The sequence below is a fragment of the Protopterus annectens genome, chromosome 4.part0 (genome assembly GCF_019279795.1).
Source record: "Protopterus annectens isolate FY-2018-M chromosome 4.part0, PAN1.0, whole genome shotgun sequence".
NCBI classification, from domain to species: domain Eukaryota; kingdom Metazoa; phylum Chordata; order Ceratodontiformes; family Protopteridae; genus Protopterus; species Protopterus annectens.
In genome coordinates, this window is record NC_056733.1 from 856,503,549 (window position 1) to 856,523,542 (window position 19,994).

Below are 19,994 nucleotides of genomic sequence, written 5' to 3' on the forward strand. Positions count from 1 at the left end.
TGTATAGAAAATGCTAAAATCTTGCAGTAATACACAATCTTCACACAACTGCAAATGAAGCTAAAAGCCTAAGGTCCAAAACAAACTGAAAAAATGCAAACAGATAAATGGTGAAAAAGAGAAGTACAAAAAGTATCCACACATGCCACAATAAATGCAACTTAAAATAGTTTAATAGAGTTTAAATAAAACGTTTTTTCTTCCATTTTGATGAAAAGCGTGTATCTCATACCTCTGAGATTCTTGAACAAAAGACCCTGGGTGGATGTAGCTCTGTCCTAGAGTAGACTTGTTAGAGAGGGATTGAATCAAATAAAATCAGTGCTGGAGCTCAACTCCTCTGGTTAGAATTTCAGAAACTTGTGAAATGGGCAGATCACATGAACTAAGCTACTTACCAAGATCTTTCTTTTTTGAGCAGAACTGCTACAATTATCAGACTAGGGACCTTTAGGAAATAATATCTAACCTTACTTATGCTGTCAGTGTTTTATATCTAAACAAACAATCAGATGAACTCATACTTGAGCACTTCATTTTGGGCGCCCCTCTGAAAATGTTATTTTCTGATGATCATGTTCCCTAAGCTGCACTTCATCATTTAATCTGTTGTAGTGTCTTTCATGTTTCATGATATATGAACCACTGTATTCTGCTTTTTAAGCTTTTATTAGTTCAGTATGTCTAATTGCTGTTTTTGATGTTTTCACATATTTTGTGGGGTTGTATTTGACTTACTTGACAGGATACTTGCAATGTTGATTTCTGCAGCAGGGATAATCCAAGTATGTTTTTGTGACTGTGTCCCCCCTTCTCAAGGAACAACACTAGTACTTCCACATCTAACAACATTATCATAGGATCATCATAGGAGGCTACCAGGCTATTGGCCCTGAGGCCCTTATAAGCCTAGCCAAGATTTTAGCTCATGTTTAGATAAGTCAGCACCCAATGCTCCTGTCCAGCAGGGACACAGGTGGAATCCCAGGGGTGTATTTTTTGTTTTACTTCCAGTTATCTAGGTTCCGCTTAAAAATGGATAATGAGGTGCTCTGCTTGATGTGGAGAGGGAGTCTATTCCACAGATGGGGGAGTCTCTGGGACACATATCTGTCCCACCGAGTCCTATTGATATCACAGACCTGGTTGAGGTCTTGCATACAGGTTGTTCGAGTGGAGCTTGACTTGCAGATATGCAGCAGTCCCATCAAGGCAGGGTCTGAGATTGCTTTATATGCCAAATAGAGATCACCCCTGAGGAGTCTGTATGAAACTGAGTAGTTGTCTGTGTAGGGTAGATGTTTGAGGCCCTGGATTCTCCTGCTGAGGAACCTCTGAGGTCTTTCCAGCTGCTGCATGTGCTTTGCGAGGTACATGCCGAAGGGAGTGTTGTACTCAGTAATTGGCCTTATAAAGGAAGAATACAGTGATGTTCTGACCTCTTTGTCCCTGGATGAGATGCCCTTACTTATGTGGTGAGCCATGTAGAAAGCTTTCCTTACAATGGAAGCAACATGATAGTCAAAAGTCAGGTTACTATCAACCTGAGTGCCCAAATCCCTCACTACTGACTGTGTACTAAGTACATTGTTATTAATGTGATAATATGTGGCGATGTCACTCTCCCCAAAGGGGATGATGATGCATTTTTTGAAATTCAGCTTGAGGCCATGTTTCTGGCACCAGTCATTTGCTTGGGTGAGACCCTCTTGGAGAACATCCACATCACTTGGGGAAGTGATGACTGTGCCCAGCTTGCAGTCATCTGCAAACTTGGTCAGCCATAGTCCATTGGTTTTGGCCTGCACCTCAGAGAAATATATCCTAAATAACAGAGGCCCCAAGACTGATCCCTGGGGCTCACCACTCATTATGGGTCCACTACTTGAGGTGGCTTCCCCTATTTTGATTAGGTGGGTTCTATCAGTGAGTCAGTTTGCTACCCATCTGGTAATATATGGATTGATGCCTAGTTGAGTCCAAGATAGCACAACCAATGTTACAACCACATTTGAATGTGATACAAAGAGGTGGATGATACAAGCCTCTTTCTTTTTATTTCCTGCCCCCTTACCAGTAACCACTCCAAAGAACTATCCCTTTCCCTACCCTACTAATATTAGTGGTGGCTTATGGCCAGCAACTAACTAAAGACTTTTAAGTGAACATACTCATATTTCAACATTTGCTCACATTTCCTCCAACAGCTGTTTAACATGTAGGACAGCAGAAGGCTACATCTACTGCCACAGTCATTCCCCAATTCCTTTATACCTACAGGCATGTTTTTGTCCACCTGAATGACTGCAGACAAACCAACCAAAATTTTATGTAACCAGAAAGTTTCAGAAGCATCTGTGTACATGCTACCTCCCCTTCTTTTTTTTTTTGTGGAGCATATTACTGTATTTTTAAATCAGCATTACATTTCTTAAATATGACTCAGTAATTCATCAGAGTATCCTTTTACTGAATGTGTCTCACTGTACACCATATAGTTTTCATTAACAGTATCATTACTAGATAAGTCGTTTATTTTATATATTTGGACTTGACGTTTTCTTAGTCTACAGATTTCCTGTTTGGTTTCCTGTTGTGATGATTGAAGTAGTGCCAGCTATGCCAGAGAGAGTAGGACAGTGCATGTGTAACATATGCCAGCATAGCTAGCTTGAGTTTTGTAAAGAATTATATATCATTTGAATATCAAACTGATTTGTACATGTACTTGTGCTAAAAATGTATTTGTAAAGTTGCTTGTGTTAAAAATTATCAACAGTGGCTCCTGCTCAATAGAAAATAAATATACATCTATGTCAGACTGTGTTGATTAAATATATATATTTTAACAGAGGATGCTGGAAGGGAAGGGGTTAAGCTCAACCCAGCTAACCTTAAGAACAATAGCCTGAAATTAAATGACTTGGGTTAGGCCATATGGATTTTATCTCAGTGGTTTGAATGCAGCCAGAGATGCAATGTCTATAAAAAGCAATGGCTGGGATCTTCATCTATTGTCCTTAGTGGTGAACTAATTGCTACCCTGAAGTGCTAGAGAATGGCTTGTTAGTCTCTGCAGGATGGGTGGAAGGGTTGAAATTGGTTTACAGTCCAGTGCTGTGGTGCAGCAGTTTGCATGGTCACCTAACAGCAAGAGGTTCTCTGGTTAAATTCTTGGCTGGGGTGCCTTCTGTGTGGTGTCTGCATGTCCTCCCTGCATTCATGTGGGTTTCGTCTGGGTGCTCTGTTTTCCTCCCACATTACAAACACGTGTCTGGAGTGTTTCTCCCTGAACCTCTGCTGAGAATTGGCTTGTTCCGAGTTGGACTTTCCCAATGAACAAATGTTAAATAAATAAAATTATTATGAAGCGACTTTCCAGGTGTTGTTTTGGTTGCTACTGCCATTTCCTTTGCTTCACTTGGTTGCCCTTCATCTGTAAAAGTGAAGATGCAGTCCAAGTAAGAGTGTATTTTTCTGGACCCTGTGTTCAAGCCCTGTAAGTTTCCATTTGTATGGTTCATAAGCCAACCATGTCCCGCAGGATTCACATAGTCACAACACTGCAGACACACATGGCTTTCAAAGCAAGTCCAGTGTACTTACATGTGCCAAGAAAACATCAGGAGGTGCTTAAATGACTAAATAGTGTTTAGCAGCATGCTTTCTATTACAGTCTACTGTTCAGAACAGAAGTTGTCAACATCAGGGGAAAGTCCTCTGCCTCTTTGAACTTGATTTAGCCTTTCTCTTTTATGTAAATGAGGTATGACTTTTCAGAGAATGAATTCCCGTTTTTGTTACAGAAATGCAGGCGGCAACAACTGGTGCTGCTGCCATTTGTCAATTATACAGTAATTTACAAGTGTTCCTCCTGTACTTCTTGACCTTTAAACCTTTAAATACTAAAAACAATAGCACCGGCCTTTCAAATTCACAGTAGAGTGTCACAAAGAGGGACACTTTAATATTTTTCACAATAGAATGTCTACAGGTACTCAATTATACAATTAATGGTAGTGAATGTTTGTGCAGGTTTAGTTCAGTTATTTCAGAAAGTATGTTTCCTTAAATGGGTCTAACTTTATAAAGAAAATCCTAATAAATCTAGGAGGATAATAATTCTGTCCTTTGGGAAGTCATCTACACCAGAGAACTGCCACATTGACAACATGCCCCTTAGAGTTGAACCAGTTGTTTGGGATATTTAGGACCTTAATGTGGGCAGTGACCTAACTTTTGACCATCATGTTTCTATTGTTGTAAGAAAGTCCTTCTATTTTGCACAACAAAAAAGGATTGTGTATAGATCTACAGATGTCATTGTCCCCCCTTTACTCAGCCCTCATTAGGCCCATCATTAAGTATAACATCACCTTTAGAATGTATCTGTTCAGACATATACAACAACTGGAATGCCCACAGAGATACCTTTCTAAAAGGATACTAGGCCTAAAATACATGTCCTACATGAAGTGACTCAAAGCCCTGTCAATATAATCAGTATCCTACATACTGCTAAGAGGTGACCTGTGTCTGCATACAAGGCTGCCTCCAATCCATAACTGATGGATATACTCCACATCAGTAAGTCAAATGGCAGCAGAAATGCTCTGTCTATGGATCTAAACCTCTTATGCAACATCATCAGAATGGTTTGAAAGGACAGGTACATCACCCAGAGGATACCACTGCTGTGGAACAGACTCCCCATCCACATAAAACAAAATTCATCCCTGCCTGTGTTCAAGCGCAGTTTAGATCTATGGATGGGATACAGAAAATTTGCCCCTTGACTGTCCCCTGTAATACTAATGGACAGAGGCAGCTCCTAAGTGTTTTATCCTATGCCTGGGTCCCCTCAAATTATCCATGGTATGATCCCAGTTATTATCATTAGGGGTAACATATAATTATTGATCATGCAAAGGGTAAGGTCAATCTATAACCAAATGGGATAAGTTATTTCAAGCACAAACAGGGAAACTGGCCAGGTTTAGAATGGTGCACAATGGCAGCTAGTCTTGTACTTATCAATGAACCTATGAGCCTATGAGGAAGCTTAAATCTGAGGACACAGCATTGTCTATAAATCATAGCAGTTGAGAAGTATGGTTAAGAATTATTTTGAGTGATACTGAAGTTTAGCAGAGGACATTAATAGTAAAAAAAGATCTCTGTGGTCTATTCTGCTGTCGATGTTTTACACATCTGCTCAGTAATACCTGCGTCCTGGTCTTGCTTATTTCCATTGGTCATATCCACAATTTTTTCATTCCATTTAGGTGGCATATGGGGTGATGAAATTATTTAGGTAAGGAAATATGTTTCCCATGCTTATTGATAGGATGATCAGTAATCCCACCATATCATATCGCACTGCATGTGGACGAGAACATTCTTAGACTATTCACTCCATCATGAACAATAATCATGTCACATTTAGCTGTAATCCTTTGTAACCTACTATAAATGTCTGTAATTATGGTCTCAAACAGGCAAAACAGTGTATAAATCTCCTTACAAAGTTCATTGAGTATGTCTGTTTTAGGTGCAGTGGGGTGCCAATTACTAACATATTTTTCTGTTTGCCAGGCTGCAATGTCTGTCTTATAGGCTCTTGTGTTTGGCTTGATTTAGTGTTACCTTCAGATATTTAGATATTTTCTTGTTCTGTGGTCCAGCAGTAGGAGTCTGTATATGTCACATGAGTGAACTGAGGTTCTGTTTCTACTGATTTTATAACTTCTTGAGATATAGTAGAGGCTTTTGTGGATGTAGTCTTCATAATATTTGCATATGTAGTGGCCACTTCATTTATATGTTCAAAGGATGAACCTGATGCTGAGAATTTAACCTCTGTATACCAGATATGCTCACATCTTTCAGTCTCACATGTATTTAACATCTTGGAAAAAAGTAGTATATTTTCTGTGGGCATGTATATCCATATTGGCATTTTCTATTTTTTTGGAGCAGTAAACATTACCTGCACAAAATTACAGTACCTCACAGTTTGAGGGAACATGAGCCAAAGTCCATGTACAATAACAGTTTCTGATTCACTGCATGATGTTATTTTTGGTAAACAGGTCATCAGCAGTACATTACTGGGCATTATTTTAGAGGGACTTGATTTTATTTTTTATGCTTGATTTCTCAGAAATGACACCTTTTCCATGACTTTTTTTATATTTAAAAGTTGGTGTTGCAATGATTGATGGTCACTGTAAATATATGAGTATATGTGATAAAAATAAAAAATAATGTCCAGTTCTTTGAAAGCACAAGATAATTATTTAAATGTAGAACCAAAAACCCTCCACAAGCAATGATCACTAACTTCGAACCTCAAAAAGCTTGCTGCAGTGCCCAAAGCAACCAATATTCAGAAAAAGCCAGTAAGAATAGTCGAATAAAATGTGATTTTAATAAGTTGAACACTTTTGTTCCACAACTCTGAACTTCATCAGAACATAAACAGTAAATCAACCGTTCATATTTAAAAACCTTCATTGATAATCACGACTAGGTTAAACCAATAATACACTTCTAACATACTAAATCACATAACTAATAACATACAATACTTAAAAACAATAAAAGCACCTGCAATTACATCCTAAAATACCAGAAATTACACTTCATAGTGTTTTGATTTTAAAATTCTGTTGATAGAACATATTTCATTCAACCCAGAAAAATGTGTGATTTCATTCAACCCAGAAAAATGTGTGATGTCGAGCCTTAATTGTCATTTTAATTCACGGGTTTCAATGTAACCCTCAGTAATTGATCCATGGAGATCATTAACTATCTGTTCTAGTACAAAAAACTCAAAACTATGTTTCTGTTCCTTCTCAATATTTTTATATAAAGCATCAGTATTTTTCTTCTTACGAATCTCATACAAATTTTCGTAAATATGTTCCCATTGTTTCCTACTGGTTTTTGCCTACATAAAATACCAGGCATAATTTACATTGTGCCAAATAAGCTACCTATCTCAAATCACAAGAAAAATGACCATTTGGACTAATTGTTCTCCTTTTAATTTTTATACTATTCCTTATCATAATATATGGGAATTGATGACCATGGCCACATTTATATATACCCATTACTTTCTGGTCTTTACATTTCATAAAGAAGGGACAACTACTTTTTCTAAATATTTTTTGAAAGATCTATCTTTCCTATATACTACACAAGGTCTTTCTCCCAACCTTTTCCTAAATTCATTATTATCACCAAAATGAGCCCAATTCTTACAGAGAACATCTAAAATCAAACTTATGTCTAATATAAATGTAGTGATGAAGGACGTGATAAACTTGAACTGAACTTTATCCTGAAATTCATTACAAATGTACAAATGTTCCTGGTCCCTAGAATTAAAGGCAGATAAAACCCATTTCTCCTCTTTGCTACTACCTTGTTCCTAATTACATAAGAAAAATCAACAGGATAACCCCAGTTACAGAACATGTCAACCAGTATATCATATTTAAAATATTTACTTATTGTTCACTATTCTGTGATGTTACTAATTGTCTGTTGGGTACTTTTTGGAAATATATTTTGTTATATTTTGCTATACATATATTTATTTTTAATCTTCTGCATCTAGTTTACAGAGTAGAAGTTGTAATATGTATATATATTTATATGTTTTTAATTATGCAAAATCTCTTCATATAATGTTAGTATTTGCATTTTTTAATGAATGACGTTATTTTAGAGGAGTGCTATATCTTTAACAGACTTATTGATTAATTGCTCGAGTGTTGCGTATGGTTGTCTGCTAGTATAAGAGAGAGCACTTTTATTTCATGTAATTTTAATGGTCTGATGAAGCGAATAGTGAAAGCACTTACCAGTGTGCACAATCAAATACTTTACATAATTTAAGAGTGAGTTTTGGTGTCTTCGATGATACATGGTTGCTTCTGCTGCTTGATTTCGTTTGGATTTTATCACATATTCTTTCATAGCAGAGAGGCATTTATCCTGTGGAGTGTTTCCTACTTCATCATGTCATTAAGGAATATGTCCAACTCAGAAAAAAATCCTTGCTAAGTGGACAAACTGACCTTCAACCACCACTTTCTTTTGATAAATGGGGTGCCAACTATTCTAATGCAAAAAGGAATTCGAGAAAGGGGACTTTCTAAATATCTTCATTCAAATTATGGGTGAATTTCAAAAATTTGACAGTATTATTGATATAAACTATAAAGTCCTCCAATCTCTTCCATGTATCAGTCCATAAAATGTAAATATCATCCAAATATCTAGTATAAATGTACTAGGAATCTTTTAATTCACAGTTGTATAAAAATATGGTTTCTCACTGGGCCATGACAAAATTAGCAAACATGGGAGCACAACCTAACCCCATTGCTAGCCCAGTTTTTTTGCCTAAATAACTGTACTTTGAAATAAATACATTTTTTTTTCAAAACTATGTCCATGAGAGCCAGTTTAACATTTATTTTTTGGAGGGCAAGGAAGTGCAAGCATTAATACATTCCTCAAACTATTGTAACCCAGTGTACTGGGGTATTACTGAGTATAGATCTTTTAAGTCTATGGTTAAAAAAATAGCTTCAGACTTGAATAGCACCACACTCCACCTATTCAAAAAATTCCAGGAGTCCCTACATATATGTAATATTCTTTCCACTTAGCTTTTTCAAGTCATATCCAGAAGTTTCACTACAAAATGCATCTTTGATGTAGCTGCATCCATGATAGGTCTCAGAGGTGGGTTGTTGATGAATTGATGGATTTTAAATTTATCTTCTTTAGTAAGACCGTTTCAGCATGATAAAATTACTTAACCACACTATTACATTTCATTTTCCCCAGAAGAATTTTTTATCACTCAAAATGTATAATTGCATAAAGCATCTGGCAGCTGCCTGCACACATATAATTACCATGATCAAGGCAAGCAGGAACTTAAGTGGAATTCATATCAAGCCTCTCGCTATAATAACTGGTCAGGTGCACCTTAAGTAAATGTGTGTTTGTTCTTCATGCAAAGTCTGTTTTCATTGTGAGGGTTTCTTGGCTTTGTTTGGTAAATGGCACCCATTTTTTGTTAAAATGTAAAACAAAAATGTTAAATTAAATATAAATCATTTGAACATTAATTATGGCAATTCAGTCAATTCTGGGTTACAGTAAAAGGAATCCAGGTTTACTGTTTCTTATGTTGTACCCATGAAAAAAAAAATTCCTGAACGTTATTTCAGCATTGTGACAAAACTGAAAAACTTCATTAAAATAAAGACACAAACAAACGACAGTAAGGAAGAAGATGAATTATGGAAAACTTGTCTTCCATTTGTGTGGGTCATTAGAGATTTTTGCTTGGAGATGGAAATTGATGGGAAGGAAGTAACAGCTGATGAGTATTTGGAAACCTGCTTACTTCCAAATCAAGGTAATGCATGTTTGTCTAAAAAATAGTGGAATATTACTTTTCATATTGCAGTTATATGTCTAGGTCTGCGTACTCAGCTCAGAGTTTGCACTAAAAGTCTTCAAAGAGTTCTGTTGTGTAGCTATCAGCTACAGAGAAGGGATGCAACAGTGTATTGATTTACAGGAGATCACCAGTTTAGAACACAATCCCTTTGCTTTGAGTAATTTCAAGGTTATTCAACTTTTCATGGACATATTGACTTGCTTTCCTGTTTTAAGCAACTATTTTTATCAAGTTTTTGCAAACATACAAAAAATGAAACCAAATACTGCAATCCAATCACTTGTAGATGACACAGGTAAGGTAACGGTAAGTGTTCGGTCTGAAACCTAGCTGATTCAAAACCATCCTGGTGTTATAATTAGTGTTATAAAAGCAACATGAAAAATAATAAAAATCCAAACATGAGTGAATGCAGAATGAAAAAATAATAAAAATCCAAACATGAGTAAATGCCCAACAAATATTATAGACTGACTACAGCTTTCATGATTGTGGTTCATAGGGTGGGAATCTTTTTAAAGTATTTATGAATTTTTTGAGATTATTTAAGGGACAACTACAGTGATTTTTCACTCATTATTAAGACAGGTTTTTCCTATGTAAGCAATTATGTGACAGAAGACATTTTAGCTTGTAGATTACAAAACAGTGGTTCAATAAATAAAAAGCTTGTCGTGATGTCTGTGCGCGTATGTATGTGTGTGTGTGTGTGTGTGTGTGTGTGTGTGTGTGTGTGTGTGTGTGTGTATATGTATATATATATATATATATATATATATATAGTTCCCCTGTGTTTGACTGAGCATACGTTTGTTCAACATAAACACAGGGGTGTCATTTAATGTTGATGATATGATACAGATGGCCGAACAGTGGATATGTCATTAATGGAGTGCTGATACAGGTAGGTGGGGTTGGAGGGGTGAGAGCGTGCGTGCATGTGAGTTAGGGTTAGGGTTGGGGATGAGTGAAGGATGGATGCTGTGTGTTTGTGTGTGAATTCATGTATTTTAGGGTAAGGGTTAGGTTAGGGGATAGATGTAGTGATCTTTGTGTGTGTTTGCAAATGTTTGATTATCTGAGACTGTCTTGTGTAGTGGCTGTGCTATGGGAAGGTTTTAATGACCTTAAGGTATAGAGTTAGGGTTGGAGGAAATGGGCAGCATTAGGGTTAGAGTTAGCATCTGTTCCTAAGGTGCTGCAGGAGGGTTGTCTTTAATAATTGATGCTAGCCCTAACCCTAATGTTGCCCCATTCCCCCAACACTAACTCTATACCTTAATGTCATTAAAGCCTTCTAGTAGCACTGCCACTATTCAGACAAATTTGAGACTAGTGTTACGGAGGGGGTTAGTTTTAATATCAGGACAGGAAATAGTTTCCTCTCTCTATTATTGTTTTCATTCTTTTTTCATTATTGTGTATGGTCAGACTTATCTTGTCCATGTTTTACATTCAACATTAGTGTGGTTTGGTTATACACAATAGATCCATATATGTATATATATATATATATATATATATATATATATATATATATAGGTCCACTATGTAATTTCGATATACTGAAATTTCAAAATTACATAGCTGAAAACTCTAAAAGTTTTGAAACTGGCAGAAGCGAGAAATTCAAAATCCCGAAGCACTGAGATGTTGAATTTCTGCTTCCGCTGGTGCGGTGTGTGGATGTATCGGTTGAATTTAGGTAAGTTTGTTTGTGTAAATGTGCTGGTTGGGGGCTTCAGTGTGTGTAAATTTGTGTTGTGACTGTGATGTGTGTGTGAGGGACTGTAAGATGTGTGTATGTGAGTTTCGTTTGTGTTACTGTTTGTGCTATCTCGGCGTTAGAATATATAAGTAGTGGGGGTGGCGAGGTACAGGGGGGCTTGCCTCCCCTGCTTATGTATAGTGTAGATACATTTATTTGATTGTGGGGGGGTTTGTGTTTGTTTATGTGTGTACTGTATGTGTAGTGTAGTTTCGGCATTTTGAATTTCGCGGTTATGTGTTTTGTTTGTTTTAGCTTCATTAATTTTGTATCCTGAGAAGATTTGAAACTATCTTAAAATGTCCCACAACACTAATATCCCTTTCTGGTTTTGTCATGTATAAAATAATATTATCTGCAAATAAAGCCAGCTTTTCCTGACTACCATACCAATTATATCCTTGAATTTCTGAGTCCTTTATTTTCTTTGCCAATGGTTCTAAATATAATACAAACAACAAAGGGGAAAGCGGACAACCCTGCCTGGTTCCTCTACTCAAACAGAAGTTATCAGACAGGACCCCACCCACCTTAATTTTTGCCTCCGATCCCTCATATATACTCCTAATCAACCTTTAAATTGTATCATGGAAAGCAAATGCTTCCATTGCCCTTCTCACGAAGTCCCAGTCTACTCTGTAAAATGCTTTCTCCACATCAAGACCCACCAATAACAGTGGTATGTTCTTACATTCTGCTTCCCTCTGGATCATCATTGTTCTGTTAATATTGCCAAATGTTTGCTTCCCCTCCACAAAACCACACTGATCCATATATATCAATTTTGGTATCAGTTTTTGTCATTCTTTTAGCCATTATAGACATAAACCCTATATAATCATGGTTTAGTATTGAAATGGGCCTGTATGAAGCTGAATCCAATGGATCTTTACCCTCTTAAGGTATTACCATTACCACTGCTTTCTTCCAGGATGTTGGTACTTGTCCTTCTCTTAAAATACTGTTAAACAAAACCTTCCAGATCTTTATAATTTTTTCCCTCCTAGCTCCCAAACTTCCACAGGAATGCCATCTATTCCTGGGGGCTTTCCTGTAGATTGGTTATACATAGCCATTTTTATCTCAGATCTTTTTATTCTGTTAGTCTCATCTACCTCTAACCTTGGTATATTTAGTTCTTCCATAAACATTTCAATTTTTACCTTTTCTTGATTTCCATTTTTCTCTGCTTTATGCAAACTTTCATAAAATTTACGAAATATTTCTAATACTTCTACAGGATCTCTTGCTATCTTCCTTGTTATAGACTCCCTAAGCTTGGTGACAGCCCTTTCCACTTTTTGTTGCCTGAGTCATTGTGCTAAAACTTTTTGTGCCCTAGAATTATTATCAAAAAGCAGTTGCTTAACAGCAATCTTTCTTAACTCATGCATGTTTTCAAGTTAATCCCTTATATTCTGTTTAGTATTCCGCAGTTGCTCCTTTTCTTGTTCTGAGAGATTCCTCCTATTTTGTAATACTTTAACATTTGTCAGTCCCTCTAAATAATTCTTGTTACATCTTAACCATATCTCTCTTTCCTTTATTTCACCCTAGTTTTAAACTCTACTTTAATTTTTTCCCACTCCCTAGCTATATTTTCAGAAGAAATGCATAGCCTCTCTAGTAACTCCTGAATTCATTCCAAAAGCCATTCCTCTCTTTTTAACTGATAGGTGGGAAAGCACCAGTGTCTCATTTTTATTTCATTACCCTGCATTTTTATTTTAGTTTTTATTGGTGCATGATCTGGAATAGCTACTGGGTGCATTTCAAGACCTTCAATTAATGTGCATGTTCCTGTGAGATATAAATTCAATCTAACCTAGCCCAGTTTTGTATATTGGAGAATAATATGTAAATTTACCCTGAACTCCTAGTACTGAATTCACATCTTCCATGCCAAACATTTTCATAAATTTCTTCAAAAACTACCCAAATTTGTTATATTTTCCCTTCTAGGCCCCCCAGATACATCTTCACTGTTGCTAACCAAATTCCAGTCTCCACCTGTAAGTAATATTCCTTGCTAAAAGCTGATTACTTCTCCCAGAATTTTCTTAAGCCACATTATAGCAGTTTTAGATGGAATGTAAATGCATGCCAGTGTAATCCTCCTCCTCCCTTGCCAGCATTCCTTTACTACTATATATATATATATATATATATATATATATATATATATATATAATTTCACTATTATCTATTTTACTCTTCTATCACTATTAGAGTTTCTCTTGTAATTAATATAAATACTACCATTTTCCTTTGCCCCAGATATCCCAGTGAATAACCATCGTGAAAACCTGTCTTTATCAAATTCACATGTTCAGTTCTTTCCAGGTGTGTTTTCTGTAGCATAGCTATTTGCACTCTACATTTTTAATATAGTTCACTACTCTTTCTTTTTATATTTATCTATAAGACCATTCAGATTGAAAGACATTACAGAAAGCATCATTTTCTTATATAGTTATTATTACCATCTTTTATGTATAACTTTTTTTTGTTAAATCTCTAGTTCCAACTTTTATGTTACATGCATATACTGTTCGACAGGTTGCTCTTTTATAAACTTGTTTCTTTCAAATCCATTTGAGCTTATACCACATCTTACATACCATTTTTTTTTCTGAAAGCCCTCAAACAGAATAAACCTCTCCTAAACCTATTAACTTAATAATAATACACAAAACTATGTACATCTTCAAATATTGAAGTTTTTGCTTCCTCATAAGAACAAATGTTCTAAGATGATAGCCATACAGATAGGCTAGAGTTAACCAAAAAGAAAGTTAGTCATGCTAAGATGCATAGTACAGCCTGTGCTATTAGTAAGTGCTATTTGATTTTGTCTATCTTTGTAGTTGTCCCAGCTGAGAAAACACTTGAATGCTTCCAGTAAATGCTTTTTCCAAGCCATTTCTCTTATCAAATTGCCTTCTGGTAACATGCAAACCAGACACAAAACTGCTAAGGGTACCTTGCTTACCAGAAAAAAAAAAACGTATAATATTCAACATTCTTTTTCATTTACATGCTTTGTAATAAACCTGCTACTGGATAATGCCTAGGGTCTTAACCCAGTAATTTCCCTATGCAAGCATGGGAAAAAGCACACTGATTTTTCTTTTGTCATACTCTCCTAACCAGACCTTTCCTCTCGCCCCCTTCTCCTCTCTTCCCCCTTTTTTAACATTGCAGTGCCTACATTTCTTAAAACAGAACAAAGAAAGAGGGAGAAGAAGAGAGAAAAAGAAAAAAAAAACAAAATCACCTATTTATAACAGTATCTCCATTGCATTTCAAAAAAAAAGCTGAGAAAACTTTACTTTGTCTAATTGGTTTGTCTTATCGTTAAAGCTCTCCCAGCTGGGAAAACCCCTGATTTCTTTCAGAGAACATTATGTCCTGCCCGATTTCTATTTTTTTTTCTTTTCCCTCAGTCAATCCCTTTCCACCAGACTGTTTCCAGTTTCTCTTTATTATATTTTCTGAATAGAGACATGAGAACCAGATAGCCAGTTTCTCATTATCAGATTGTTTCCATGGAAACATGAAGCTCAGCTGTAAAATTGCTACTAAGTATACATGCATTTGCTAGAAAAAAAAGCCTCATAATATTCAATATTCTTTTTCATTTGCTTGCTGTGTCTTGAAACTAATCAATGCAATACATTGCATTACTTATAGTTCTCAAAACTGTACAAGATGAGAGAAAAAAGAAAAACAACAGCACCTGTTTACAGTCCCCATTACACTTAAAATAGCATGCAAAGAAAACCATATATGACAAATACAGTACTATTAAGAAAAGAAAATGTTTCTACCCTCTCTTCCCAAATACAGTTGCTGTTGTTGTTGTTTGTCTTTTCGGCTTTTCCCGGTAAGGGGTCGCCACAGCGGAACTCCGGTCCGCTAATGATTGGCAGTAGATTTTTTTAAGAAAAGAAAATGTTTCTTCCCTCTCTTCCCCTCCCCAATGCATTTTTCTGAACATTAATGACATTAAGTAGAGCATATACTTTAGAATCCCCAGAAATCCAACAGATTTTGAAAAAGTGCAATATTTCCAGATTATTCTATTCTGTCATATTTCAGAAATATAATTATTGCATTGTGATCCCAATTTAAGTTACTAGTTTTATTACTGTTCTTCTCTGTCACCTAAATTCTGTCTCTGCTTCATTTCCAATGTACTCTTGATTCTTCTAGTCAGCTCTCATGATCCCTTCTTTCTCTCCAACATTTTTCATTGAAATACCGGAAACAGTTTCAAAGGCACAGTCTCTCTATGGTCTTTCTTACCAGAAGAACAAGAAGCAGAATCTCCTTCTGTTTCACAGCTCACTTTTTGTTTGACAAACTTTTGTATTTCCTCCTTAACGAGCACTTCATCAAAAAATGATTTTTATACCTTAAAGACAGCTGGATGCAACAGTTTGAATCTTAAACCTGTGTCTCAACATTCCCTGAATAGTGAAATGAATTTACTCCTCTTCTGCCTGGTGTGCAATGAGTAATCATTCTTCACAAACACTGTGCTGCCTCCCACCTTTAGTATTTTGTCCTTCTGCCACAAAATCAACTCCTTCTGCTGGTAGGATTGCATCTTTACTATTAAAGGTCTAGGTTGCTTTCTTATAGCTAGGTTTGCAGGATACACATGATGTACAATTTCAACTAACAACTCCGGCTGTGGAATACCAGCCCAATTGCTTATTTGTGCTTTCATATAATTAATGCAGTCTGTCCCTTCCAGCTTCTCTAGCATAGCTGAATACATCAGGTTTTCTATACATGCTCTGTCCTCTAATCCTTTTAAGTTTTGAAACATCTCTTCCTGAGCAATCTCATATTCAGCTAGCTTTTTCTTCATTTTGACTGCTGATTTTTGCAGCTTTATCATCTCACCTGAATATCTGTTTAAAGCTTCTTCCATTTTTTCCAGCCTTTTGTTGTTTGTGTTGATATACTCCATTGGTGTTTTGTTTATTTTAACCAGATCTGTATGTAGTTGTCTTATATCATCCTGTAGGTTACTAGAAGCCATGTCTGAAGGTTGCATTGCGTTTTGCTGAACAGCTGCAGAACTTTCCCCAGTCAGTGTTTCTTCTTCACTTTTTGTAGCTGATTTTTTCCAGGTATTCTGTATTTCTTTATTTCTGGCATCCAGGCAGTGCACTTACTAGCCAGTTACTGAAATTTACCCATAAACGCAAGTCTACTGGTCTTCTGTGCTGAGTTTTTGTTTTCACACTGGGAGAACTAGAGGCAAACTGTTACTCAGTGTGCAGCCATCTTGGAAGTCTTAAGATTTGCCCATTTGAGACTTTTTATGGTAATATAAAACAAAAGTATAAACAGTCTACTTACAAGTTCCTATATGTCTGTTTTAACCTTGATTCTGTTTTTCCAGCCACTGAACTTTCTGTAACTAGGTGTCCGCTTCTTTAAAGATATATACCACTTTTACCCTGCTTCTGCCTCTGCTGATTCCTTCATTGGTTCTCTTCATCTGTGATATTTCGTGAGTTATCATACTGATGAATACAGTACATTTATGAGTGTAATTATTGTAACTGTGGATAGTCAAACAGAAGGATAACTGTTATGGCATAGAGTACTTGGAACAAGATTAACTTCCATGGCTATCCTATTCCCAGGCTCCTTAAGGTACAGAGGTGGGGTGTAGTGGTTCCAGACCCCTTAAGGTACAGGGTTAGGTGCAGTAGTACCTTCCTTATCTCATCCATATATACCAAAAGCAGTTTGGGCAGGATTACACACCTTAGCATCTATGGGTCATTGTCCTTGGCTGAGATAAACACACTTGTTTGGGATGTATTTTTTCACACAAAAGAGAAATGAAGATAGCATGTGTTGTTGTTTCTTTTGCTGAGCATCCCACTGATATTCTTAATGTGGGGAGAAGACATACAGGCACTGTATGTTAGCTTCCATGAGTTGGAAACATCTAAGTCTCTGAATGTTAAGCCAAATGAATGGGTAGCTACCTTTGACAAATTCTCAGGTGTGATAAATAATAATGCAGTAGTGATCCCTACATTCGAACATTCACAATTATAGTGTGCATGGTTATATAAGTGTACTTTTTAGCTTTACAATAAACATATTTAATACAGGAGATCCACATATGCTATGTTTATCCCAACAGTGGACCTAGATAAAAGGATGTGATAAAAAAGTTGTCCTGCCCAGTGATAGATTATTTTATTGTTTACTTCCCACAGTATTAAACATCCATTACCACCATTGGCACATCTTCACTTCCACTAACCCTGCCCAAACCCAAGATACTTACACTACTCACTACAAACTGGTCCCAAACTGCACACAGAGAAGATCCCAGCTCACTTAAAGAGATCTGAAACTCACATGTACACTTATTTTAATCAAAAATTTAAATAAAAATGCAGTAAAATGTGGACTTCATCCCTCATTGCAAGCCATATGGTCATACAAATCATGCACTTCATAAGCAAATTCAGACAGATCATAACAACAAATAAGCTTAAAAATAAAAAAACACACAATATTACCATCATTGTAATTAACCCTCATTCGTTACACTGGTAAAAATGCATGTACTAAAATTAAACAGTATCTTCACCAAAAAATGCTACCCCACCTAAAACAAATATATAGAGATTAACTCTGACCTTAGTTTATGAAAAATTACCTAACATAGTAAAATGGGTTAAAATGCAACCAAAGCCAACTCTGTGACTTAGATGGATGAAGCCCAGCTAATCCAGATGACTTTGGTTTAGTTAGCAACCTTAACCAATGAAGGAGTTGGTAGAGGAGGCTAAAGGATGGTAAGGCACTTTCTGTTTACCTCTCACATGGGGTGGGTTGTGCTTACATTCCCAAGGTAAGCACTCCATGTCTGAGTTTCCAGTGGAGAATCAAGAACATGCAGAGACACTAATTGCTGAGGAGAGCAAGACCACCTGAAAAGGTGGTGATGCCTTGTGCATCAAGCTGTTTCATGCTTGCATCTTGGGCAACTATAGGCATGCATGCTGGAGAACATAGGCACATTAAGTGAAAAAACTAGTCACCTCAATAGATGGTGTCACCAGTATGACCCTGACCCTAAGTTGAATGACTGAGTGGAGTGCCATGAGTTGTGTTAACATGAATGGAGGAGGGAGCAGAGCAAAAAAAATGCAACAGACAGAAAATGGATCTAATTCTGACTAACTAAAACCATAATTAAACTAGAAAAGTAACATACCTACCCATAACCCTTGCTACACTACTGAAATACGTCATAAATAGCTGTTATTACTTAAAAGTAATTAAAATTCTTTAAATCAAACAAATAATTGACATTACTTAAAAAAGTTACCTTAGCACCAGAGTACAAAACCACCTAAGAGACACTCCTTTCATAAAATCTTTTGGAAAATATCTAAATCCCTATTCAGCAGATAACTTATTCAATCAATACAGCTCATTATAACATTCAAAACAGTAAGGGAAACAATAATTCAGACAAAAAAAAAATAGGAAAATATAGTATGCATGGGGTTTTGGTTTGAGAAAATATCTGGCAAAACAGGATTAGGGAACTGGTTTATGGCTTTGCCATTTGTCCTGTAAGTTTATCCCTAAAACTACAGTACAAGATATTTCATTGATTACACATCAGACCTCAACTATTCCATATATACATATATATGCTAACAGCAGAAGGAGGTATAAGGGTATGATAAAACACACATCTAAGCTGCAATTCAAAATAGTTTATCACCTTTCTACTAGCATCATCACAGTTTAGAACTCTTGGGTACTTTCAGGTACAACAGTACTGCTCACTATATTCACGTCAGATAACATAAATAGTTAAATAAATACATTTATCCTAAAAGCACCATCATATTTATTATAAAAAAACAAAAAACACCATTTTTATACCATTGATGCTTTGTATGTATAGTCAGTCTAACAAAGAAAAACAAAAAAATCATGTTTAACAGACGATTAACTTTAAAAATGAAACAAGGGTACATGGCTACATGTGGCCCACTACAAAATGAAAATTGTTCCATGTATATAAATAATTGAGTTTACAGTAAAAGAAAATTTAAATAGGAGAAGAATGTTTTCAACTGACCATATAAAGAATCATTTACAGTGAAAGAAAACTTAAATGTGAGAAAAATGTTTTCAACTGAGAAGGTAAAGCAGTCAACCCCCCCCCCTTACATATTTAGTTAAAATAATTTTCTCACATTTAAAACTGCTTAATCAACTGCAGTGGTGGTGCTGCGGTAGTGTTGTCGCCTCCCAGTAAGACATTGTCCTGTTCGATTCTCAGCTAGATTGTCTTCTGTGTTGAGACATGCGTGAATGGGCGTACCTTCATTGAAGATTGTGCGTCAGGGCTGGCAACTCGGCACGTAAAAATCTACTGCCAATCATTAGCGGACTGGAGTTCCGCTGTGGCGACCCCTAACCGGGAAAAGCCAAAAAGACACAACATTTAAAACTGCTTAATCGCGATACTGCATATTCCAACTTCAGTGCAGCAATTAAGTTACACTGCATCAAAAACAATGCATATAATTTGCCTTTCAGACACTACCAGCTTTTAAACAAAGCACTCCACTCAACTACAACCGCAGGAGTGAAGCAGTAAACGGTTGATCAGCCCTGTAGAAGTGAATGAGTTTTTGTTGATGAGCAAAGAGGCATAGC

The 19,994-nt window shown here is 36.3% G+C and overlaps 1 protein-coding gene across 2 annotated transcripts in view; it reads left to right on the forward strand.

Moving 5' to 3' along the window:
• Positions 1-19,994, forward strand: part of LOC122799628 (guanylate-binding protein 1-like) — a 983,968-nt gene that overhangs the window by 324,789 nt on the left and 639,185 nt on the right. For both annotated transcript variants that reach the window (XM_044068815.1, XM_044068816.1), the window contains exon 5: positions 9,261-9,451. In XM_044068815.1, the coding sequence (XP_043924750.1) occupies positions 9,261-9,451 (191 nt within the window). The remainder of the gene's footprint in view (positions 1-9,260; positions 9,452-19,994) is intronic.